Source organism: Erythrolamprus reginae, chromosome 5 (genome assembly GCF_031021105.1).
Source record: "Erythrolamprus reginae isolate rEryReg1 chromosome 5, rEryReg1.hap1, whole genome shotgun sequence".
NCBI classification, from domain to species: domain Eukaryota; kingdom Metazoa; phylum Chordata; class Lepidosauria; order Squamata; family Dipsadidae; genus Erythrolamprus; species Erythrolamprus reginae.
In genome coordinates, this window is record NC_091954.1 from 98,383,287 (window position 1) to 98,409,566 (window position 26,280).

At 36.9% G+C, this 26,280-nt stretch overlaps 1 protein-coding gene across 2 annotated transcripts in view; it reads right to left on the bottom strand.

Moving 5' to 3' along the window:
* ZBBX (zinc finger B-box domain containing) overlaps nucleotides 1–26,280 on the bottom strand; it is a 61,179-nt gene that overhangs the window by 11,884 nt on the left and 23,015 nt on the right. For both annotated transcript variants that reach the window (XM_070753582.1, XM_070753581.1), the window contains exons 8-16: nucleotides 18,429–18,608; nucleotides 17,369–17,546; nucleotides 14,996–15,116; nucleotides 13,310–13,479; nucleotides 11,632–11,735; nucleotides 9,709–9,788; nucleotides 8,246–8,394; nucleotides 6,043–6,314; nucleotides 1,565–1,724 (exon numbers count right to left, since the gene is read on the bottom strand). In XM_070753582.1, the coding sequence (XP_070609683.1) occupies nucleotides 1,565–1,724; nucleotides 6,043–6,314; nucleotides 8,246–8,394; nucleotides 9,709–9,788; nucleotides 11,632–11,735; nucleotides 13,310–13,479; nucleotides 14,996–15,116; nucleotides 17,369–17,546; nucleotides 18,429–18,608 (1,414 nt within the window). The remainder of the gene's footprint in view (nucleotides 1–1,564; nucleotides 1,725–6,042; nucleotides 6,315–8,245; nucleotides 8,395–9,708; nucleotides 9,789–11,631; nucleotides 11,736–13,309; nucleotides 13,480–14,995; nucleotides 15,117–17,368; nucleotides 17,547–18,428; nucleotides 18,609–26,280) is intronic.

The following is a 26,280-nucleotide window of genomic DNA, read 5'->3' on the forward strand; positions in this document are numbered from 1 at the left end:
TAAATTAAATACAGACTTACATCCATCAATTTGTCTAAAAAACTATAATGAGCTGTTGCTAATATGGAGATCTAATTAAAAATAATCAATGTATAGGTATATTACATAGTAAAATAAGCAGATCAAATGAGAGTTTGCATCAGCTCATAGCCGCAAAATAAAGTGAATTCAAATATTTACATCATTACTTTCTATTTAACATAGTAAGAAAAAAGTCCAAACAGACATATTCTGAATTCAAACCCATGATTTGAATTTTTCTCTGCCTATTTGTTTTATTTTCTCTGGTAACCATTGAACATTTCATTCTGAAGTTAGGCAGCTTTCTAGAACAATAGACATTTAGTACATGAAACTACAACAAGGATTGACAGAGTTAAGGAAAAGCCTTTATGGATAGCAATTTATATGCTACATTAGTTCTGTACCTCTGTCTTTATGAAACTAAAGCGCGGATAATAGTGTCCACATACAACTCTATTTATTTTGGCCTGAAGTGGGAACTATTAGGGCAATAAGTAACATAGTTACCATAGGAAATATAAACTTGTTTCTGTTCAGACTTCCACATGTGCCATTAAAATGTCCATTGTACATGGCGATCATGCTTAATTATTCCAATTGTTAATAATTCTAATTGCCATTGCAACTAGGAGGCTGTCTTATGTTTGGTGGTAACCATTTTTCAGAAACCTCTAAAACTTTCTTATACATAGCTACAGATATTAGAAAATATCAGGATCCTCCATCATGCCATTAAATGTTAGCTGGTAATTGTTCTATGATTTTTCTGGATTATTTAAAAATAATAATAATTTTGCACTTCTTGTGTGCCTGTCTTTTATTGTGTTTCACCTTGAGTTGAAAATGAATTTCACTGAAAGCTCTTGAGACTTGAGCTGACACTGTCTTGCTGTCATACTATGTCATCAACTGGAACCTTTGAAAGACCTTTAATTCATAGCCTTTTCTCTGGACAGATTTGGTGGAAAGTAAGCTTGACCCCAACTGCAACCCCAAGATGATAAACATTCCAAGGTTAAAACCTGAATGATCTGGAAAGATGAACTTAAAACATTCACTTTACCAGCCAACAAAAGTAAAATGGGAAACTGTTTTAAGACAATATGTAGCATTTTCATTAGTGACCAGGTTGTTTATTAAGCAAGTGAGTTATCTCTACATGATTAATAAATGCTTTCCCAAAGAGCTCTCTTGATAAAGAGGCAATCAAGTTCCCTCAACCATAACTTGAAGATTTTTTTAAAAAAAGCAAATACTTACATAATTATATTTCCCATAATAAGTGTAATATAGCATTGCTTAGTAGTTACATATAACATAAAAGAATGCCATTTTTTTAAAAAATAGTGAAATATTTCTATGTCTTTTAGTTATAACATTTATAACAATTGAAGCCAAACTTTGCTTGCACACAATGCTATCTTTCTAACACATACAGACAAAATTATTTCATTTAAAAAAATGAAAGAGAAACTACCATGCACTGAAAATGTTCTTAATAAGCAGAAGCACCATAGAGAAATTTCTTATGTATGACAACCTGAAAATGAAATGATGTTCTTTGGAGAGTCTTGGGCCTTGTATGGTGAAGGAATGGATTCCATTTTACACTGCAGACTACTTGTACCCATTGTAAAAAATTCTTCAAGTCCTTGATACGGTTTACAAACAGGTTTCTCTCTTAGGGCGACCTGTGACAACTAGAATGACAATAAAAGAAAAAGACTAGAAAAATAACTCCAAGTGTTATCTTGAATTCCTCCACATGGACTCATGTATAGAATAATCCATTTAAAACATCTAAAATCCAGAGTAACTTGATGTATTCATTTATTTTTATTTATTTATTAGATTTGTATGCCGCCCCTCTCCGTAGACTCGGGGCGGCTAACAACAATAATAAGACAATATAAACAAATCTAATATTTAAGTTTAAGTTAAATTTAAAAACCCTAATTTAAGAAACCAATCATACATACAGACATACCAAGCATTATTTATTTATTTGTTTGTTTGTTTGTTTGTTTACTTACTTACTTACTTACTTACTTACTTACTTACTTACTTACTTACTTACTTACTTACTTACTTATTTATTTATTGGATTTGTATGCCGACTCTCTCCGCAGACTCGGGGCGGCTAACAACAGTAACAAAACAGTATAATCCAATACTAAAAACAGTTAAAACCCATTATATAAAAAACCAATCATACATACAGACATAAAATATAAATTCTATAAGCCTAGGGGGAAGGGAATATCTCAATTCCCCCAGGCCTGACGACAAAGGTGGGTTTTAAGGAGCTTATGAAAGGCAAGGAGGGTGGGGACAACTCTGATCTCTGGGGGGAGTTGGTTCCAGAGGATCGGGGCCACCACAGAGAAGGCTCTTCCCTTGGGTCCCACCAGACGGCATTGTTTAGTCGACAGGACCCGGAAAAGGCCAACTCTGTAGCTAGAATAATTAGGACTATCATCATTTATAGTCTCTCCTAAAGGTTCCAAGTAAGCAATGAAATTATAGAGTGAGTTTTGCTGCTAGTATTAGGTCTTGTGTGTGTGTGTGTGTGTGTGTGTGTGTGTGTGTGTTCGTTTTGTTTTAGTTGAGCTATGTGCTATACCCAGAGATTTCCCCAAAAGTAACAGGACATCACCTTGCCCAGAAGAGAAAGAATACTAGGAAACCAATGTAAGTATAATGCATTTAGTATGAATATAGTAATGACATATTGTCCTGTCTTGCCTATTCAGAATTAAGTTTCTTACATGCTATTTTCCCCAAACTATTTGAGGCAATATGATGATTTTGTAAAACCACTGAGAGTGCTGTGAAGCGGTATATAAGTCTAAGTGCTACTGTCATTTGTTTCTAGATTGCCAAATATTAATATTATTGACTTTTTGCAGTCAATTCTTATTTTACTAAACTTTCATTAAGCCCTGTCTCTATAAAGAGCCAATGTGGTATGCAGGCATGACTATATTTAAAAATAAACACAATATTTATAGTATTTATTCAATACTATATATTGAATTAAAAGGCCGAAGTTACCCAGGTGCATTATTTTGGATTTCTTCATGCAGCATGGGAAATGTAAGTGGATTTGCACATACTGAAATCTGGTCGGTTCCACAGGAATAAAATTATGTATAAAATAAAATACACATTTTTAAAGGCATGCAGAAATGGGATATCATAGCTTTAGTACAGCTAGAAACAAGAAATGTAGATGCTGCTGTCCAACAAACCAAATGGCCTCATTTGTCAGTGCAAACGCTAGAAGCAAATTTTATACACATGCAAAGAATCAGCAGATTGTTCTATTAATATGGTTTCTTTTTAAAAAAAATACATTTAAAGGAGGAACATTAAGTAAATGATTAAGGACAGTGTTATATTAAATATTTGACACAGTCATTGTAATACAAATCTTCTTTGAGGCTATTATAAAACAATTAAGGGATACAGAATAAGAAAATTAAGTTTGTAAAATATTAAAAACAGCCAGGTGAAATCTCTCATATTTCTCACAATCCTTGAGTTTCAAATGGGAATCATTAATGCATAAATATATTTAAATGAACATAATTAACTATTTAGAGTCAAGAAGCACTGATCTATTCTCTAAGCCCATATACTCCTCGGTACACTCTTATTATTTAAGCTTCCGCTGATATCAAATATTATTTTTTAAAAAATAGAAATTGCTATGGAAAAGTGGTAGCCCTATGAAAGATGGCCATGTGGGAAGCAGAGTTCAAAAGACAAGAAAAAATTAAGCAAGACAGTGAACTAAATAAATTATATATAAGACACAGTATATGTTACATACTTGATAAAGAATTGTGTGACTAATGTGTGAGAAAAAAATAATTGTATTTAATAGGCTGAGTCCCACAGCATTGGGCAGCATAGAAGTCAAATTAATAAATAATAATAAGTAATGCATAAAATGTTCAATTTTTTTACATCCAAATAAGCCAATTTTACTCTCTAAATAAGCAGTTCTGAACATTCTGAATGGAAGGGATAATGAAATGGACAGAGTGAGTTTTTTAGAAGTGAAAAAAAAAAGTAATTTCAAGGTCAGAAATGTCTGTTAAAGATCAGATGTCCCATAAGACAGACATCTAAAATGTGACTATGGGAAAGTATAGTGATGGCTGTAGATTGGCCTGTGTGACCTTAAGGAGGATTAAGGTGCCACAGAGTTGGTCTTCTCCAGGTCCCGTCAACTGGACACTGTTGCTTGGCGCGGCCTAGGGGAAGAGCCTTCTCTATGGGGGCTCCAGCCCTCTGGAATCAGCTCCCCCCCAAAGATTCGTACTGCCACCACCCTCCTTGCCTTCCGCAAGAATCTGAAGGCAGGGCCAAGAGGCCTGGGGACATTAGTCATCAGCCCTTGCGTATAAATGTATGTTAAATGGAATGTATGTTTGGTCTGTTAGAAGTGTCTGGTTTTTAAATTAAATTTGGGTTTCAGATTGTTAGTTTTATTGGATTTCAGATTTTGTATTGTTCTCTTATATGCTGTAAGCTGCCCCGAGTCCTTGCATAAGGGTGCCATATAAATCCAATTAATAATAATAATAATAATAATAATAATAATAATAATAATAATAATAATATATAATAATAATAATAATAATAATAATAATATTTCTTACAAGAACACAATTGTAACCCAGTAAACATTCACACATCTGCATCAGCTGCATCTTAATGTTCAAAGAATCATCCTAGACACAGCTATGTACTTGCTGAATAAATCAATGAAAGAAAACCATCTGCCAAAGATCTTTTCAATCTCTGCAAACAAGTGGACTCAGAAGTAAACACAGCCAACTCCCTTCCTCCTCAGTACCAACCAATAATAATGGGGGATATTTTCTTCTCAGATTAATTAAAGAAGGGGAAATTGGAAGCATGAATGGCACCTCCGTTCCCATTCCTGACTGCTGAAGATTTCCTATTGTAAATGGAATGTGGTTTCTATGCATGCCAGGTAAACATATTTGTTTATTTATTGTAGGCACTTTGGGAACCTCTTAGAAAGTAAGTGTGTGGTTGGAAACTATTTCCCCTGAAAGAAGCTAAAGCAAAGGGATAAAGGGCAGGAAATGCTATCAACGATCATGAAGATAGAGACAAAATGTACCTTAGTAGCCTTGCTTCACCACATATAGAAGATCTGAGTCCTTCGGGACTGGGCGGCATAGAAGTCAAACAAACAAACAATACATATATATATATATGTGTGTGTGTGTGTCACATGTTTTTTTTTGCTGAATTTGAAAATTAAGGGAGACTAGGATAGATCTATTTTGGCCTTATTTTGGCCTCATCAGCTGGCTATACCACGGTTTTTCAAAAATATTAATTAAAAATACTTTGCAGTTTGTTTCCCTATATCACGGTTTTCCCCGCCCAATGACGTCATACGTCATCGCCAAACTTTCGTCCACCTTTAATAAATATATTTGTAATAAACTTTAATAAATAAACATGGTGAGTAATAATCTAAATGGTTGCTAAGCGAATGAGAAATTGCAGTTTAGGGGTTTAAAGTGTTAAGGGAAGGCTTGTGATACTGTTCATAACCAAAAATAGTGTATTTACTTCCGCATCTCTACTTCGCGGAAATTCGACTTTCGCGGGCGGTCTCGGAACGCATCCCCCGCGAAAATCGAGGGAACACTGTATACATACCCAGTGGATATGGCTAGCTGATGAGGCCAAAATAAGGCCGAAATAGATCTATCCTAGTCTCCCTTAATTTTCAAATTCAGCAAAAAACATGTGACATATATGCAAGATTATTTTTTGTTCCCTGTAACCTCTCCTTCCTCTTCTACTTCATAGCTGTCATGGATTCAGCGACCACCTAAAAGTACAGTGTACCATACAACCAGAAATTATTCTGATTGGCACTCTAAAAAATAGTTCAATAAATAAGGAGACAAATCTCTCCCAAGCTAAAATAGCAGTAGTAGTAGTAATATATAGTCATCATACCAAAGAACATTCTGCAATAACTGGTGAAGCATCATGCAACCCTTGAGGCACTTTGTTTTCTTTAACTAACTCCGTGGCTGGGAAAGATTTGCTGGCGGGCAGTTGAGGAGGACATGGTGTCTGCTCATTTGACATGCAAAAGCTTTTATTTTTCATTTTACCACTCGTGTCTTTTGTTATTGCTCTTTCAGATAAGGAGTTGGGAGTCATTTCTTCTCTAGAGGAACAACTACCGGAAACGTCAGCCCTTTCAAAGTGTGAAGATGTTCTCGCTAAAGAATTGAGAGGAAAAAAGATCTTTGTCAGTTGAAATCGCGGCACATAGCCTCTCGAATAATTAGCCCTGGAGTTTTATCAGCTCGCATGAAACACCAAGGAGCTTTATTCAGACTGATAATACAAATGAAGGCTGAAACTGTTGTATTGCTAGCTCCCTGCTATTATTTTAGTATTTAAAATCCAAAAGCTTATTAATTAAGGTTAATGCGAGTGGTGGTGGGAAGCCAGGGGTATTCCCTGTACAATTCCCCATGTTTCATTTATCCCATGCCACATTTCACCTTATCCTCTAGCTATTCTGAATACTAAATTATGAAATCAGTTTCTCATCTAACCATGTACCCAGTAGAATTTTTTTTAAAAATCGGAAATGTAGAAGGCATAAAGAATGACCTTGAAGGACAATGGAATGATCTGCTCCTGTAAGAAAATAATAAAACCCTATGCCTCATGTAATCTTCAAACAACCCTATTCCTATACAAAGGGGAGATCTGTTCCTCTACAAATATGGAAATGTATCACAGGCCCATGCGCAAATGACCTTTAGAAAGAATGAACAGGAGATATGGAAATTATGTAGAACCAATAAAGACATGAATATCAATGATTAATGAACTTTGAAAAGTCCCAAGTAGTTGAGGGAGATATACCCAAAAAAAGGAGATGGACAATGGAAGTGCTGAATCATTAAGGAACCACCCCAATATGGGAGTAAATTAGGGGTGTGGAATATGGGAGGATGTAGAAGCAAAAAATGTATAAAAAGCTGTATTCACTACTGATTAGTGACCCTAGAGACACATGGACATTTTTCTGTGGTCTTTCCAGTCTCAATATGCATATTGATTGGTACCGGTACATGGTGGATCATATTCAATTTGAGATTATGGACAAGAGGATGAATTCGGCCAATGAAACTGATTTGCGGGAACTGATGGGACGATGGGACAAGGTAGGATATAAGAGGATATATGGTCAGTAGAATTCGAGACCAAGCTACAAGGAATAAATAAGAATCACTTTATAATATGTAAATAGGTGTATTGCTCTTGAGTTAAAATGGTATATATAAAATATGCCCCCATTTTGGTGGTGGGTACGAATGTTGTCTGGTGGCGGGCACTGATCACTTGTAAGTTGTGTGTGTATGTTTTATATTTTAAAAGAAAAAAAAGAAAAATAATATGCATATTGAATTTTGATTTGATTTTGTTTGAAATAAAATGTTTTCCCTTTTATTAATCCTGGACTCCTTGAATTATTTTTACAGCCCCCGTGACCACAATCAGATAAGCCTGTTGAATGAGTCCGTTCCAACAAACTAATTTGACCAAACATTTATCCTGTTGGAGAGTGCATGGAAGGGGAGGGGAGTGAAAAAAGGGATCAGCCTAGAATCCCTAGGCAGCCACAAGTGAAGTAAGTCCAACCCTCCTTGTGTACCGTTGATCCTTATTTAGCTCTAACCAGGTGCTGACCATTAACTGAGAAGATTCATGGGCATAGGTTGTTTAGCAACAACCTTCTGACGCTTAACCGAACCTTCACATGTGGAGTGGTCTTTTGCATGTGATATATGCCTTATTCACACAAAGATGAAGCAAGGGAGGGGAGAAGCACATACAGATTTGAAAAATTCTGCTACTTCAGCTGTTCTAATGAAAATAGTTTTCGAGTTGCATGGCATTGGTTTTTTGATCCGGTCTACCCTATTTAAGCTAAGCAAGAAGTAAAAAGTACTTATATTAAAAATGTATCAGCATTCCAGTGGTCTAGTGAACATATGAACAGTTTTTCTGAAGATATACCCTTGAGAAAAATACAGAAGCTGTTAGCAAGGCTGCTTCTGAAGTTTGTGAGTGAGGCTAGAACAATGTTGACACAAGTCTACATTAACAGAAGAGAAAAATATTATAAGCTTACTTTTAGGAGTTTCTTCATGTCTATTACAAAGAAAAGTTAAGCCCTTTTCTCTTTTATCTACAGAAGAAATAGGTGACCTTGTAGTCATAGCGATGAAGGGAGGCAGAAAAACATCTGGCTCAGTCATCTGAGTTTTTGACATAGTACCACTTGAGATAAAAAGCAAAAAATAGAATTTAAAAAGATCAAACTATCATGTTAGGGCATCATCAGACAGATTTCTATGAGTTAAACATAATTTTTTTAACAAATACTGAAACAGCGATCATAAATTGCAATTTTTTGAAGAAAGAAATTACTGAAATAATTTGACCATTAATTGCTTGCAATTATCTGACTTGGAATAGGCAATTATTTTGCACTGTCATTCTAATAACGTTTTGATTTTTTAAAAAATAGCATAGAAATACAAACATAAATTATGTTTTCAGAAAACAAAATAAATAATTATATTAATTCTTTTGAAATCATGGGATTTTTTTGTTTTTATTTTTTATTAAATATGGTTGTTTAATGTGAAAGGCTAAAATGATTTGTTTATGTTCCAGTTTGGAGTCTAAAACTGAGAGAATACTGAGTTTTTTACAAATTCCTTTCCTTTACTAAATATCTGAAATATATGAAAACAGATCCATGCACTGGATCAATAGTACGGCTGTGCAGATTTTTTTTACATTACCACCCATATAATTCAGCATACAAACTTCAGAATGAAAGCCTATACATATAAAAATTACCTAGAGCAGGGGTGTCAAATTCGCATTATCACGCCATCGTCATGTGACATATCATGACTTTTTCCCTGAGTTTGTCAGCCTGACCTAGAGTATTAGCTAACCCATTTAATTTGTGAAATTTACAAATCTGCTAGTAGTCTTTCCAACCTTTATTCAACCCATTAATGATTATAAGACTACTGGATCAAAGACCAAAGACCACAATACGATTAAAAAAATATTCTTGTTCTCTTTACAATAGCTGTGAATCCATTTAATAAATATGCCATTCATTTCTATTGCCTTTTTAACAGAAGGTTGTCAATACTTTGTCACATGTTTTCATAAGAAATACTATGTTCATAGCATGCCTACAATCTATTACTCAGACCACACTTTTTTTTTGGACTAACTCATGTTCTAATAATCACTGCATTGTTCTCAAGACAGATCGCTTTATCAGCTAGCCTAGGATCTTCCAAGGTATCATTGTTATGTTGATAAGTCTGTAGTTCCCTAGGTCCTCATTCATTCCTTTTTCAAAAACTGATGATCCAGTAGATCATCTATTCTCCAGGATTTCTCAGAGACTTTTGGCTACATCTTCAGCAGATTCTTTAATATCATAGTAAGTAACTCATCTTGCTCTGGAGACTCATTCAAGATCTGTTGGTATTCTTGGAATATTAAGGTGCAAACCTGGGTCTTTCACAAATGCACAATTCATAATTAAATTGAAATAATTACCCATAATATATCAGCTCATCAGACCCAGCTTCCATTACTATAAAATTAGTGGACTCTTCTTCTGTCTCTTCTTTACAAGCCTTATAAAAATAAATACATAGATTTTATATTATATTTTATCTTACAAATTGCGTTATAAAATAATTGGATTTTATACATGTTGGAAAATTGTGATGGGTAAATTATTAGTTTGCACTAAGCACAGATTCTATTCAATAAGTTTAAAAATATGTTTTTCATATGTTATTATGCTTATGATTTTTGATTCTTGTTTTTGTATGATCTTTTAAATGTATATAAATTTAATACAAATATTTTTTTTTAAGACAAAGAAAGTCAAAATATAAATTTGACAGAAAGTAAAAAGTCAGGGTCACATGAAGTTGTGGCTTAATGACTTACGAAGATTCATCTAATGATGTGGGAACTGTTGGAATGGCCATTGCCAAAAGGCACGGTGATGTAATTTGCTTTACATTTGTTGGTATGTCTCGGTATAGATAGGCTATGAGACCTTTGACATACACTGAGCAGAGAATTTTAACAGAGTGTGGATGTGTGGTAAAGCCAAAGAAAAAGACACAGACTTAGTTATGCTTAATAAGTACTATTTACATGTATACAAATAGAAACAATCCATAATAAGCACTAAGCAAACACAAGCACTAAGCAAGTACACTCCCTCCTCAAGGCAAAGCAAAAATGAATGAGGGATAAAGCATCATTGAGGGAAGGAGTACTGGCGCCCTCTTATGGCGAACCAGCCCAAAATATTTAAAGTGATAGCACAAGAGACTACAATAGGTAGATTATAATGGCAAACACTAACAACCATGTACCTTGTACTAACAACATTCACACTGCTTAGCAATGAAAATTCGGATCCTAATTGGTACCATTAAGCAAGGACTACCTATAGTATTTAACTTTATTAAATTGTGTTCTGCTTAACTTTAGCTGCTGCTAGATTTAATTTGGCTCTACATAATCTTTTTCCTTCCCTAAACAAAAAAAAAGTTTGTAAGATTGAGGGCAAAAGGAGAAGGCGTTGTGGTCTGTTAGCCACCAGCCCCTCCAGCAACCAAATCAGATAAAAAGGCAATGTGGAAGTCAGAGCCAATAGGCAACCTGAGAATTCTAAGTGGGAAGAGGGAATGGAGCTGTCAGAGACAGGGACAGAGCCTGGGCCATCCATCAGTCCTCACATGGGGAATCAACAGGTCACAGGTCTGGAGATGGCTGATGAGGAAGAAGAGGAACAGCTAGGTCCAGTGCCTGATGCACGGATGTGCAAAAGGCAGAAGAAAGGAGAGCAGTGGAAATCTATCAGCAGATCCTTAGGAGGAAAAAGCCACCACTGCTAGCAAAGCCCCACCCTAGCTCTGGGGATAAAAGGCAGGGGACCGAGATAAATAGATGTGATAAACAATTATTCATCTCCCTGCCGGACAGACTATGCTGTGTGTGAGAGAGAGACTTGTTGCTGGGGCTGCTGGCACTCCTAATAAAGGAATAATTAATTTAACTACAGAGAGTCTATTGTGTTTGGGAGCTGGGTCAGAACAGGAGGGGAGAACAAAGAATAAAGTGGTTAGATAGTGTCATGGATGCAATGAACATGAATTCGGAAAAATTCCAGGAGATCATAGAGAAGGGCCTAGTGGGCTAGAGTTCATTACATCCTGAAAAGCTGGACACAAAGTTAACAACTAAACAACAAAAAAACAAAAACTTACTATGCATGTTCCATTTGATACTGCTGTCGTTAAAGCACACAGATGTGACTGAGTTAAATAGTTTGTTCAATAATTAACATAAAGCTACATGCAGGAAGATATTATCCACTTTTGTAATATATAAGTGACCCAACTAATATGTAAGTGATAAAATTAAAAGAGAACTAACCAGATATTATATACTCACATCATCAAGGATCTTGATTTTCAAAGAAGGCTCAGGGCTTGTAAGAACAGTCTCAGGCTCTTCTTGTTCCGAAAAATCTGCCCAATACTTTTTCATTTCTAAAGCTGAAATGAAATAAAAATTTAAACTTTGCCACTGACCAGTTTTTAAGATTGGTAATAAGTAATAAATATTTCTGCATGACTAGAATAACAACACCTGCTTGTTGAAAGAATATGGCTTTCTTGCTTTATATTCTAGAAATAAATGTTTCAAATATTTAACATAATGTACTTAAAATTAGAAGATATATCTTTATTGAAAATTATAGTTTGCACTACATGAACACCATGACTGAGAGAACAATGTGGACTTATAAGAACATGGAAAAACTACATACCATTTTTTCAGAGTATAAGATGCAACTCTTTACCCCCCAAAAGAGGGTGAAAACTTGGGTGCATCATAATGCCTCCCCTCCCCACCCCAAAACTTCAGGGAAATAAAACGGGACACAGCTGTGCCGCCCCAGGGGTCAGCGGAGATCCAAGGCCGGCCTGGCAGGTAAAGGGAGAGTCACCTGTGGCTACGGCCACAGCTCCTCCTCCTCCTCCTTCTCCAGCACCACCCTGCCTCTTTCCCTCACTGGGCGAAGTAAGCCATCTCCTTCCATCTGTTCATGCCGAAGAAGCTCGGTCATCCAGAAAGGCAGCTCCTAGGCAAGAGGGCTATGGGCCAAGGCTGCTCCTGAGGGGGAATCGTCTTCCAGCCTTGCGCATGGATCCTGGGCTTCCGAGGTAGGCATCTGAACTGGGGCGATGGTGGCAGGGACCCCAGGAAGAGCACCTGTCTCCGGGCAGGTGAGGCTGGGTGCGCGGCAGCAGCATCGAAGAAGTGGGCGGGGCCCCCCTCAACACATCTAGCTGGCAAAGGAGCCCGTGGGGCGGCTTCGATCATCCGGTAGGATGGGGCTTGGCTCCATCAGGCCCCATCCCAATCTCCTGCCTTTGGGGGCACCTTTGGAGGGCGCGGTGGCCGACGAAGGTGCTCTGAGTAGAGGGCGCCAGCTGCAGAATTCCTGAGCTGAGGAAGCTTTGCTCGGAGCGCCTTTGCCGACCACGAGGGTGGGGGCTGATGGAGCTTTGCTCAGAGCACCTTCACCGACCTGGGGTGGGGGCTGATGGAGCTGAGCCCCCATCCCACCGGATGATCGAAGCCACCCAGTGGGCTCCTCCGCCAGCTTGATGCATTGAGGGGTCGCCCGCGCGCTTCTCCGAAGCTGCTGCCACGTGCCCCACGCATCCCGAGGACTGAGCAGCCGGCCTGCTGGGCAGCCTCGGGGACAGCCGTTGCCACTGCTGACCGCCGCCCAGCATTCAGTGTATTAGACGCACCCAATTTTTGACCACCTTTTTGAGATAAAAAGATGCGTCTTATACACCGAAAAATACGGTAATGAGAATGGGTTCAATAATTGTAGTTTCCTTTTTCTCAATAAAATCTTTCTATTTTATACACTATTACAAATCTTTCTTTTGGGTTTGGTGCAGCAATACCTGGTTGTATTTAAATATTCCCCTGCCGCGTTTTGGAGTCAACTAATATATGATTTCACTTCCTCCAAAGCTAATTCACTAGCTGAATTCTTGAAATTGTTTTGCCTTAGACATACACAGTGATGTATGAAAAGCCAACTAACCTATTTCACAAGCATTTATTATGTCTTCTTCCTCCTCTTCCTTCTCCTCCTCTCCTTCCTCTTTTTCTTCCTTTTCACTGTTCCAAGTATCAGGAATTTCATCGAACAATGATTCCTTGAGTTTTAGTTCATCCATTATAATGTTATATGACAACTGATTGTTTGGAGATCTAGAAATGAAAATAAGGAGTGTAGTGCCTTAAATAATGGGATTGTAGTCTGCAAGAAAAATCAAGTGCATAATCCTTTGGTGGACTCAATGATACCTACTGGAATATTGGTAGATGTGGTGAGGAGACTATAACTAATTTCAGCACCTGATCTAGGGAGTGTACATGGAGTTGCCCATGAATATGACCTGGAAGTCATAGATTGCATAGAATACAGTTGCTTACCTGTTGACCAGATTCAACAGAATCACACCTAATCTGAAAGTGCACCTAATCTGAGAGCTGCAGTAGCACAATGGCTAGAATGCAGTACTGCAGTACTGCAACTAATTCAGTTGACTGCCGGTATCCAGAGGAGCCTGGCTCATCCTCCTCAGAATTTGACATTATCAGAGGTGGACAAGGAGCGCTTACAAGTTTCCTTACTTTGGAACAGCTTTTCCTGTGGAGCTAGATAGTCTCCATCCTGTTATTCTTTAGGAAGGAGATCCAATGCAGTTCTAGGATGCATCAATACAGGGATAGCATCAAGAACACAAAAAATAATAACACCCATCTATTCTGCACACCTGGTGTACTGTATCCAGTTCTGGTTATTATGATACCAAAAAAGAGTCTGAGGCCCAAAGATGAGTACAAAGAGTAATAAGTACAGAGATAGAGCTGGGGTGGCGCAGCAGGTAGAGTGCTGTACTGCAGGCCAATGAAGCTGACTGTAGATCTGTAGGTCAGCGGTTCAAATCTCATCACCGGTTCAAGGTTTAGTCAGCCTTCCATCCTTCCGAGGTGGGTAAAATAAGGACCCGGATTGTGGGGGCAATATGCTGGCTCTGTTAAAAAGTGCTATTGCTAACACGTTGTAAGCCGCCCTGAGTCTAAGGAGAAGGGCGGCATGAAAATCGAATAAATAAATAAACAAATAAATAAATAAATAAATACTCCTGCCTTGAGTAGAGGTTTGGACTAGAAGACTTCCATGGTCCTTTCCAGACCTATGTGTCTCTTCCATTATTTTTTGGAGGGGCAGTGAACATTTTTAAAGATTTAATGGTTCTCTGGGTATTTTAATACACTGTTGTAAAACCCTAGAAAGTTTTGAGGAGGATACAAAGAACTGTATTAAACTGTATTAAATAACTATAGTAATAAATAAATTGTAATAAAACAACATTTGGTTCCAACCATCTACAGCTGAGCTACACTGTTTTTCAGTTCCCATCAATATTTGCTCACAAGCAACTGAATAATTCAAGTTCAATAGCAAACAATAACTGTTTACAATGCTAACATTCCAATTATTTTCTTCTATTGATGAAGAATCTTAAATCTATGGCAATTGCTTGCTAACTGCATAACTGATAATAAAAAACCTTGGTATTTATTACTGCAATTCATTCCCAATCAACATTTAGGATAAGTTATCCTTCTGAAAAGCAATACTTTAAAGTATTATTATATAGTTTGATTCATTTGAAAATGCAATTTCCCTCACACACTGCAGCAATCCAGTCAATACCTTCTATGCTTCTTAATTAGTAATCTTTCCATATAGTTCAAGCTATCTTCTTTGAATTCAATTTCAACAGGCTTCTTCATAATTGGAGGGCTTGTCTGCACCTGACATGTATCTGAATTTTCTATAACAATAAGAGAAAATTGTTAGCTATTATTTTAGCATGCGAAGGTACCAATTTTGCCTGATTGTAATTTTATAATTTTAAAAAATATTAAAAGTTTTAAAGAGAAGATAAAAACTAACAAAAACTAGTATAAAGGAAGTAAGAAAGGGAAGAAAAAAGAAGTCAAAGGTCCCAATGAAACAGAAATAGAAGTCGCTTCCAATTTTCTCTGAAGCAAATATGAGTACAAGGTTATTTCTTACTCTATGGTGACAAAAATAAAAGCTCACTTTTTCCTATTGTCTAGCTTTTTTCTATTCATTAAAATCATCATCAAGTGCCATCATCATCATATTTACTTGGTAAATGTAAAAAGTCTGAAAGGAGTTTCCAGTCAGTCATAAATATAGTGAACTTTGAGTGTTTGTCAAACTTATGTGATCAAAATTGGCAATTGTGGCAACTGATTCATATTTATGAGAGTGTCTGGAGTCATGGGATCACTTTTTGTAACCTTCTGACCAGCAAACTCAATGTAGAAGCCAAACTGTCTTAAAAGCCATATTCCTAATTGAACAACAGCAGTGATTCACTTAACAACTGCTATGCAAATGGGGAAAAACTTCCTTAATGGCTGTCTCACTTAGCAACAAATAACTTTCTTTCCTTAGCTTTTCTGTCCGTGAGAGCCAAAAGAAAAGGCTCTGGTTTGAATTATACTATAGTCCTTAAAAATATACATATTCTGGATTAGAATACGCATGGTTTAATTGCACACCTACCAAATATGATTGAATTATTATTATTATTATTATTATTATTATTATTATTATTATTATTATTATTATTATTAATTAGATTTGTATGCCGCCCCTCTCCGAAGACTCGGGGCGGCTAACAACAATATAAAAAGAAAATGTAAACAAATCTAATATTAAAAACAATCTAAAAAAACCCCAATTTAAAGAACCACTCATACATACAAACATACCATGTATAAATTCTATAAGCCTAGGGGGAAGGGAAATTTCAATTCCCCCATGCCTGACGACAGAGGTGGGTTTTAAGGAGCTTGCGAAAGGCAAGGAGGGTGGGGGCAACTCTGATATCTGGGGGGAGCTGGTTCCAGAGGGTCGGGGCCGCCACAGAGAAGGCTCTTCTCCTGGGTCTCGCCAAACGACATTGCTTAGTCGACGGGACCCGGAGAAGGCCAATTCTGTGGGACCTAACCGGTCGCTGGGATTCATGCGGCAGAAGGTGGTCCCGGAGATAATCATGTTCATTTGTGTTTATCTTACTGTAATATTCACTATAAAATAATAGAATGATCTGTGGAATATTTAAACTAAATCCTCAAAAATAATCCAGAATATTAATGTTCACTAGAATAACATGCAACTCATAAAATCAATACTGCCACAACCATAGTTCCCTCTAAGCTGAGCAGTGAGCAATCGCTCACTTAAAAATCATCATCAACTCAGAGTTTTCCAAACCTGCCCAGAAGCCGAGAGGGAAAGAGTGAGAGGGAAGGAGAGAGAGAGGAAGAGAGGAAGAGAGAGAAACAGATAGAAAAAAGAGAGGAAGGAAAAGAGAAAGAAAAAGAATGGGAGTAAGGAAGAGAGAAAGAAAATCAAAATCTAGTTTGAAACTAGCTCAACTATTTAAGTGGCATTTTGATATTGATAGAGTTGCCCTATTATGAGCTCACTGTTATAGACACATAGTACAGTATTTTATTTTGAAATTCTCTGAGGCAAAACAGGGTGGGTTTTTTATTTGTTTGTTTGTTTATTTATTTATTTATTTATTTATTTATTTATTTATTTATTTATTTATTATTTCTGTGCTGCCCAGTCCCGAAGGGACTGCCGCTCAGACACTATACTTTTCTGCCCACCCCCCAAAAAAATTAGAGGGAACACTGGCCACAACCATAAGCTCTTTGCACTGAAATTCCATTAAGGCTTGGTAAACAAGCTACCCATGGCCTCTGGGAAAAACATCAGCACAGAAGTACTGATTTTTTTTAAAAAAAGATGAAACAGTAGAACTTCTGATTAAATATGTGAATGGTAATTTTGTATTGCGTACAAAAAGAGAGACAGGAAGACAAGCAAAGCACTTGAAGGACATGGGGCAGACTTATTACTGTTTTCATGTCCAGGAAAAGATGCAACCACCCCCTACTTTTAAATTGAAAATAGAGTCGAACTGTTATGCTGGGTTTTTCAAAATGTTTTGTTGTACAGAACAAACGCAGCCAATACCTGACCCAACCTGGCAGGAACGTTCTTCTTTACTTTTCTGGGAACTATTTCCACTCCTCCACTGATTCAGAGCTTCTTGAAAAGACTCTGCAGATTCTTTTTCATCAAAGGTGCCATGCAGAAAAAATCCACCATCTTGAATCTCAGCCCAGTCCACAGAAGATACTGTGGAATGTTTCTGAATTAAAATTGAAAAATTTAACTTGAATTAGATGGATTTAATTATCTTTTAGTACATCGCTCGGGTGTGCGCAGCATTTAAAAGCATGCAGAGCACAAGCAAAATTCCTATGTTCAAAATGTTGAGACAATACAATCCTTTACACTGTTTGGCACAGCTGCTTCAAGGTGTTTTCATAGATCATCACAGCTGCTTTTCTAGGAAAACAATTATTTTTGAATGCCCAGATGACCAGAGAGATCTTTTTAGAAAGTTCTCTTTCATCTTTCAATGACCACAGCTATCGTGTTCAAAGAAAGATGCATCACCAGTGCCAATGTACTGCATTTTTCTGTCTATAAGAGGACTTTTATGTAAGTCATTACCTTTATTCACATGTTATAATGCAATAAAAAAAATAATGGAGGAAAGGAAGCTAACATGTCAAATATTATAGGCATTTCCCCAAATTTATCAGAAAATTTTTTAGGAAAACTTTTTGAATCTTTTGCTTATTAGTCCGCGGAGAGGGGAGGCATACAAATCTAAATAATAAATAAATAAATAAATAAATAAATAAATAAATAAATAAATAAATAAGTAAGTAAATAAATAAATAAATATATTAGACTCAGGATAGTTCTAAAGCCTCAGGATAGCTCTGAAGCATGGATGAAAAAGAAAATTAAGAAAATATTAGATATTAACTCTAGATAATATCTAATATTATTCAATTGCCCGACAACAAATATAAAAGCAAATGATTTTCTTTCAAGGATTTTCTCTAAGTTGCTTTGATTAGACTACACCCCGAATAAGTGAATTTTGGTTATGCTCATGTCATAGAAGTGACTCTATTTTTAAGATCACAAATTTCTGGCTTCAAACACCATATACTACCTCAGTATTATCTGTTGGCATTTTTGGTGAAGCTGGAGGAACAGCAACTATATCCTCTACTGCATCTGTCACTTTTTTTCCCTGTCCATTATCTATGAAGTCATTAGTCTCCAATGGATTGACAGTTTTCAGGAACTGCTGTGCAGCTTCCAGTTTTCCAACTGGGATACGTGCTTTCCCCTATGGACAAAAAATCATATTGTCAAGTTTAAAGTAACGCATTACTTGGAACCTTATACATGTATTAAATGCAATACAAATTTTAAAAAACCTTTATGTTGTGGTTAGCTCTGGCCCAGCTCCTGCCCCAAGGACTGTGGATGTGGGGAGACATCCACATGCTGCAGGCCTGTTTTGCCCCCGGTGGGATCTGCTGATGAAGGCTCCTCTGACCAAGAAGACATGAGTGACAGGGAGGAAGAGAGTGGGGCAGACAGCTCAGAAGGAGATCAATTATCTAGCTCCTCCTTGGATTCAGAACAAGAGTTAATAATACAGCCACGCATGCGGAGAGCGATGCATAGGCAACAAGAACTGAGAGATTATTATCAAAGAAAACGAGGCCACCTGTGGTTGGGTGGGGCTGTGGTAATTAGTGAGGCTGCTATAAATAGCAGCCTGTGGGTTTGGCCATTGTGGAGGATTATCTGATCGTTGTGTTTTGTGACTGCTTTACTGACTTTGACCTTTTGTGTGCTGATTTTTCCCCGCTTTGAAACTAAACCAGAGCAAAGTGTGTTTCACTTTGTGAAAGAAGAAGGACTGTGAATTGCCTCACAGCTGCAAGCTACGTATCACAGAACTGATAAGGGACTTGTACAAATTACCAGTTTGTTTGGAGACAAGTGCTCTTTGCTATACCAAAAGAGGGCTTGGTTTAAGTGAATTTTCATTATAAAGAACATTGTTTTGAATTTTCAAACGTGTGTGTGTCTGAAATTTGTACCTGTGAATTTTTGGGAGGATTCTACCAGAGAGCCCGACAGAACACTTTGTATCCCTGTATAATCAACAGATGACTATAGACACCCTATTTTAATTATATCAGGCAAAGAAGCAAAGTTTACAGGTTGATATTTGGTTGTTCTCATTTCATCTGCCTGCATTCTTATCTACATGGTCATTTTTTTTCTCTTTCCAGATAACTGGCTTTGTCATTTACAGTTATTGTCCAGGGTTTCAGCCATTTCCAAAAAAGTTCATTTTTCTTCTTCCTTTAACACATTAAAATGGCTGCCTAATGCTCATTTATACAATTGACTAGGGTATATGAAACTTATTTGTTAGCTCTCGCCTCACATTAGAGAGGCTGAAATTATTTCTCTCTCTAGGTGCAAAGATAAAATAGCAGCTGCAAACTCTGCATAGGCATCAGGAAAGGAAACCGGCCAGTAAATGTTGAGCTCCATTCAGTCGTCCTGATTCCACTCCGATGCTATGTGATGTGGTAGCCTAGAGATGGCGCTCTCGCCTCACATTCAGGAGGCAGTGAGTTCAATCTTAACCAGGCAGCAGATATTTCTCTCTTTGGGTGCAAAGAGAAAATATCTGCTGCAAACTCTGCATAGGCGTCAGGAAGGGCATCTGGTCAGTAAATGCATCTGGTCAGTAAATGCTCAGCTCCATTCAGTTGCCCAACTCCACACTGAGGGAAGAAATTATAGAATTGTTAAAAAAAAAAAGTAAGATAGAGTGGTTCCTCTACTTACGAACTTAATTCATTCCGTGACCAGGTTCTTAAGTAGAAAAGTTTGTAAGAAGTAATTTTTCCCATAGGAATCAATGTAAAAGCAAATAATGCTTGTGATTGGGGAAACCACAGGGAGGGTGGAGGCCCTGTTTCCTCCCATGAGATTCCTAGAGAGGCCCCACAGAGGCTTCTCCCCAGCTTTTCCGGCCCTGTTTCCTCCCAGGAGATTCCTAGAGAGGCCCCACAGAGGCTTCTTCCCGCCTTTTCCAGCCCTGTTTCCTCCCAGGAGATTCCTAGAGAGGCCCCACAGAGGCTTCTCCCCACCTTTTCTGGCCCTGTTTTCTCCCAGGAGATTCCTAAAGAGGCTCCACGGAGGCTTCTCCCTGCCTTTTCCAGTTACAGTTTTGGAGGATTGGGTTTGTAAGTGGAAAATGGTTCTTGAGAAGAGGCAAAAAAATCATGAACCCCCGGTTCTTATCTAGAAAAGTTCGTAAGTAGAGGCATTTGTAGATAGAGGTACCACTGTATTGGTTAGCCTAACCTGCCTAAATTCACAACATATAGCAGATTAAGTAAATAAAATACAAATCTATCAATAAAATGCAAGTAATTCAAATATTAAGAATTTAAAGATAGTATTCATTTTAATATTACACAGATTATTCTTTATAATAGAAATAGATAGCATAATTAAAATTATTTTACAAAACAAACAGAAAGATTCAAGTTAATATTTACCCCAAAATACATTTTTATAAATAAACATTACTATATTAAAAAACTACATATGTTCTGTATTAACTCTGGCAAGCTGTGATTTTGGACTTTTTATTCAAAGAAAATAATACAATTTGTTCTGCTTAACCAAGAAGTAACTAATTGAACTTAATATTCAAGGGAAAGTGGGAGCATAAATGGCCTATACTCTATAAAACAGAAGGTCAGAAACATGAATACACAGAAAGCAGCCAGTGCCACAAGCACAATTATCTTAAAGCATTAAACATTTTAGGGGGGAAATCTAATTATAAAAATTGCTTATGTTTTATCCTAAAATTGGAGAATACTTAAGGCAATTCTAGTGACACTACATTTTTACAAACAAGTTTTTACAGCATATCCCTTGCAAATTATATATCTGAACCAATAGCATTTTTTCTTCCATGTTTTGAATAAATTCTTCAAAGTACTAACAATTAGAACCAAGACACTAAATAACAAAATATATACATCTATTAAGACAATTGTAAGGGTTAATGAAGATGTTTTAATATTATAAACAACCAGTTTAATTGCATTGTTTTTTTATTCAACTGGATTTTCTCAATTGGGTGATGTTTGGATTCTTTCTATGTATGTACAACTTGCTTTCATTTTTTGTTAGATGCAAGGTGGCACCTTTAAGTGCTCTTAAGTATTTGGTTTTGGCAATAAAGAGCAGGTGACTGCATGTCCACCCCAAGTCATGCAAGTGTGGCACCTGGGTAAACTTGTTCAAGTCACTGTTATTGCAGTAAAAAGAAAAATATCAGGAACATCGGTTTTCATCAAAGAATAGCCAACTTTATTGTGAAGTGAGTCAAAGAGAAAGGATCAGTTACAAAAATATATTTCATTTGGGAACAAAGCATGTTTAAAGCTGCCAGTTGGCAGATAGCAAAAGAAAGAAGTCTATGAAAAAAGGATTTGAGTTCCTAACTTCAGCACCTTATGACCAAAATGAAGGAAATTATTATAACCAAAACAACAATTCCAAGGTGTACTGGTTCCAAAAATATTACTTTTATTCTGATGTATACTTTTTCATTATGAAAGGCACAACTAGGTTGAGATATAACATTAAGCCACAATGTAGCTTGCTTTTCAGTTAGTGCTTTTTATAAATCTAACATGCCTTTGTATGATGAACAAACCAAGTCAGTAGGTTCCGTTCATGTTTTTTTGAAAAATTCTGCTTTAGCAATATGTATAAATGAAGCCACATGAATTGCTTGCTATAAGGTTGCAATTATAGCATCATCTTTTTCATTCTTTCTTTGATCATCCATAAATGTTAATTCTTACAAGAAACTAACCCCCAATCCATTCTGTTCTAGCTTCCAAAACATCTTCATTAGAAGTTGGACAATTCAATATGTTTAAATTTTATTAAATTTTGTAGTGTTGACCCTATTCTAATTCCAAACCAATTCTCCATATTTGAGTAGTTATAGATAAATTAAGACAGGTCCAGTTTATTTTATTATTTTAAATGTCTTCCCTAAATAATCCAATTTTACAAAATTGGGCCAATTCTATAAAATACATAAGTCAACCAAAAGTTATGATAAGAGGTACAGTATCTTTTTTAAAAATTTGTCCAGAAACTATCACCAGCCATTTTGATTAATTTATCATGTGGCATCAATTGTGTCAACTCTCAGTGACTACATATGCAGATATTTTCCATAATGATCTGTTCCTAATCTGGTCTTTAAGATCTTCCAATAATGCAACCACTGAGTCCATCAACCTTGCTGCTGGGTGTCCTCACCTTCTCCTTCTCGACTTAATTTCTGGTAGTGTTTTTTCACATTCTTCTCAACAAATCTCTTTTTAGTTGATTCCAGAGTTCTTCTTGTTCAGGACTTCAAAGCAATTTCTGATATTCTCCTTGAAAATGATGATCAAGATAATGCTGGGGAGCAGGGGTGGGTTCCACTTATCTTTATCACCGGTTTGCATTGTGATGTTTCGCTTGCATAACCTCATGCAATTTTGTTTCTGTGCATGCTCAGTAGCAGGATTCAGCCCAAAACACAGCTGAGGAGCTGATCAGCTGTGCTTCGGGTGGAGAAATAAGGTCAATATTAACCCAGGGGCAGGTGGGAGAGCCTTTTTTCAAGCAGCACAAGAAGAGAAGCCATCTGAACATGGAAAAATTCGCTAAAAATTTCAAACAAAGATGGCAGCACCCACAGACTGGCACCATGATGTCACCAGTGGATCTTTGCCAGTTCGGGCAATCTGGTCCGAACCAGGAGGAATCCATCCTTGCTATAGAGGCTGGTTGGCTTTCTTCTTAAGATTAATTCAGAACTTGCACATGAAAAGTTCAGGGTCTGTTCCAGCTGGCACTTAGCCATGTCTTTGATGCTATAATTGAGATATTTTCAACTTCTTTTGGCAAGAACATAGTCAATTTAATTTCTATATATTCCACCTGGCAACACACATAGACCATCATTTTGGTTGTTGGGAGAATTGACAAGTTCATCTCCCGCTTCATTTTGGTTTTCTAAGCTATTCCACTACATTTTCCTCTTTAACGTTTCCAACTTTGGCATTTCAACCTTGAATCAAAAACGTCACATCTTGCTTGAATTTTCTGTCAATTTCAAATTGAAGATAATCATAAAATTCATCAACCCCCTCTTCTTCCGCACTATGCCGTACATATGCAGCATAAACCTGAATGATTTTTATATTAAAATGTTGTTCAAGAAATCTGATATTATTGAGTCATTAACTGCACTGGTTGTATCTAAGAACTGTTGTAGCTATATCAATGCTAGCTATAAAAATACTGTTGCTTACTGTTTCATGTCCTAAGAGAAGCAATATTTTGGCTATAAGTTTTCAATCCCAGTCCTTCTCAATTCGATGATGTCACTTTATGCCATTTCATTTCATCTTTCATTGCATTAAGCGTGTTTATGCTTCTTACATTCCATATCTATTTGCATGGCAACTAGACATTCCAAAGGCTTTAATCTAGCCACATCCTAATCACCATGATCGTGAGCATACTGAGAAGCATGCTGATCAAATCCTACTCTTCCAACATCCTCCCCCTCTACGCAAAGATCAATGGATACTATGCTAGCAGCAGAAAAGGCAAACACACAAACCCAAGAACAGCCCTGCCCACTGCAGTCATGATCAGTCAACAAAGCAGGACTTGGGAGGAGCCACCTGTAAGTAACTAGTATCTCCATTCACTTTACATTACATATCTTAAATCAACCACACTAGAGACTACTTAGATGTGATAATATTTGGAACTTTGTTTGTTTGTTTGTTTATTTATTTATTTAGTCAAACAATTGTATGGTGATAATTTGTACAAATAAAACATTAGATAAGTAATGATAAAAAGTAACAAAAGAAGACAATAGGACAGGGACGGTAGGCACAGTGGTCCGCTTATGCACGCTCCTTACAGACCTCTTAGAAAGGGGGAGAGGTCAATTGTAGATAGTCTAAGGCTAAAGGTTTTGGGGATAGGAGTAGAAACCACAGAATCAGGTAGTGCATTCCAGGCATTGATTACTCTGTTGCTAAAGTCGTATTTTTTGCAGTCAAGTTTGGAGCGGTTGACATTTAGTTTAAATCGATTTCGTGCTCGTGTGTTATTGCGGTTGAAGGTGAAGTAGTCGTTAACAGGTAGGACATTTTGGTATATGATTTTATGAACTATAATTAAGTCGGAACGGAGATGACTGAGTTGTAAGTTGTCTAAACCAAGAATTTCAAGTTTGGCAGAGTAAGGTATTTTGTTGTGAGAAGAGGAGTGAAGGACTCTTCTTGTGAAATATTTCTGGACTCTCTCAATTGTGTTGATGTCAGATATGCAATGTGGGTTCCATACAAGCGAGCTGTATTCTAGGATTGGTCTGACAAGTGTTTTGTAATCTCTTGTTAGCAGTTCAAAATTACCAGAGAAGCTGCTGCGAAGGATTAGGTATGCAAATGGATAACACGTATGTGCTTCCAAGCAGATAGCCATTCCACCAGAGTGACTGGTGGAGATAATTGACTGACTTTGTTGCCATAGCTCTGTGTTCCAATTGGTACTACACATTGTGGGAGAAGCAATTTTTCCCATGCCATTATGGCCGCAGAAAATAGGGACCTAAGAAATGTTGAAGGAAAATTCTGTAGAGATGCAAAATAGCGCAACAGTGTTTTCCTTGAAAGACAACGCCAGATGGAAGCAACCGAACAGCAAGAGATGTTTAGTTACACAAAATGAATGGGTGCGGTCTCTGCCTCTTTTATATAAATAAGTAAGTAAGTCTAATAAATAAGTAAGTAAGTAAGTAAGTAAGTAAGTAAGTAAGTAAGTAAGTAAGTAAGTAAGAAAGTAAGTAAGTAAGTAAGTAAGTAAGTAAGTAAGTAAGTAAGTAAGTAAGTAAGTAAGTAAATAAGTAAAAATGAGCTGGGGTGGCGCAGCAGGTAGAGTGCTGTACTGCAGGCCACTGAAGCTGACTTGTAGATCTGAAGGTGAGTGGTTCAAATGTCATTACCGGCTCAAGGTTGACTCAGCCTTCCATCCTTCTGAGATGGGTAAAATGAGGACCCGGATTGTGGGAGCAATAGCCTAGCTCTGTTAAAAAAGTGCTATTGCTAACATGTTGTAAGCTGCCCTGAGTCTAAGGAGAAGGGCGGCATAAAAATCAATCAAACAAACAAACAAACAAACAAACAAACAAATAAATAATAAATAATAAATGAATAAATAAAAAATAAATGAATAAATAAAAAATAAATGAATAAATAAAACATAAATGAATAAATAATAAATAAATAAATAAATAAAAAATAAATAAATAAACAAATAAATAAATAAACAAAAAATTAAATTAATAAACAATAAATAATAAACAATAAATAATAAATAATAAAGTGATCAATGAAGGGCTGCTCATCTTCGGTGCTACCGGTTTGCCCTTCGAGGCTGTTGCGCATGCGCACCCATCGGCATGAGATTTGGTTTCTGCGCAAAATTGGGAATTTTCATCGATATTTTCCTTCTGCGCAGCAAACAAAATCTTGTGAGAGGATGCATGCGTGAGTGAGATTTTGGGAATTTTTGCCGATTTTGGGAATTTTCACCGATATTTTTGCTTCTGCGCATGCGCAAAAGATCAGCCAAAATTGCCAAAATCTCACTCACGCAAGCATCCTAACGCAAGATTTTGCTGCGCATGCACAGAAGCCATATCTCACATGGGGTGCGCACACGTCCCGGAATTTCCCAGCGGGACGGAGTACCTGACCGCAACGGCTGCTGCCCATCACTGATTTAAGTAACATATTCCTAATGAGAATATGTGCCATTGCTTTCAATCAGGAAGGCTGCTTGCTATGCCAGAGTGCTCATGTGACCAGATTACTGCA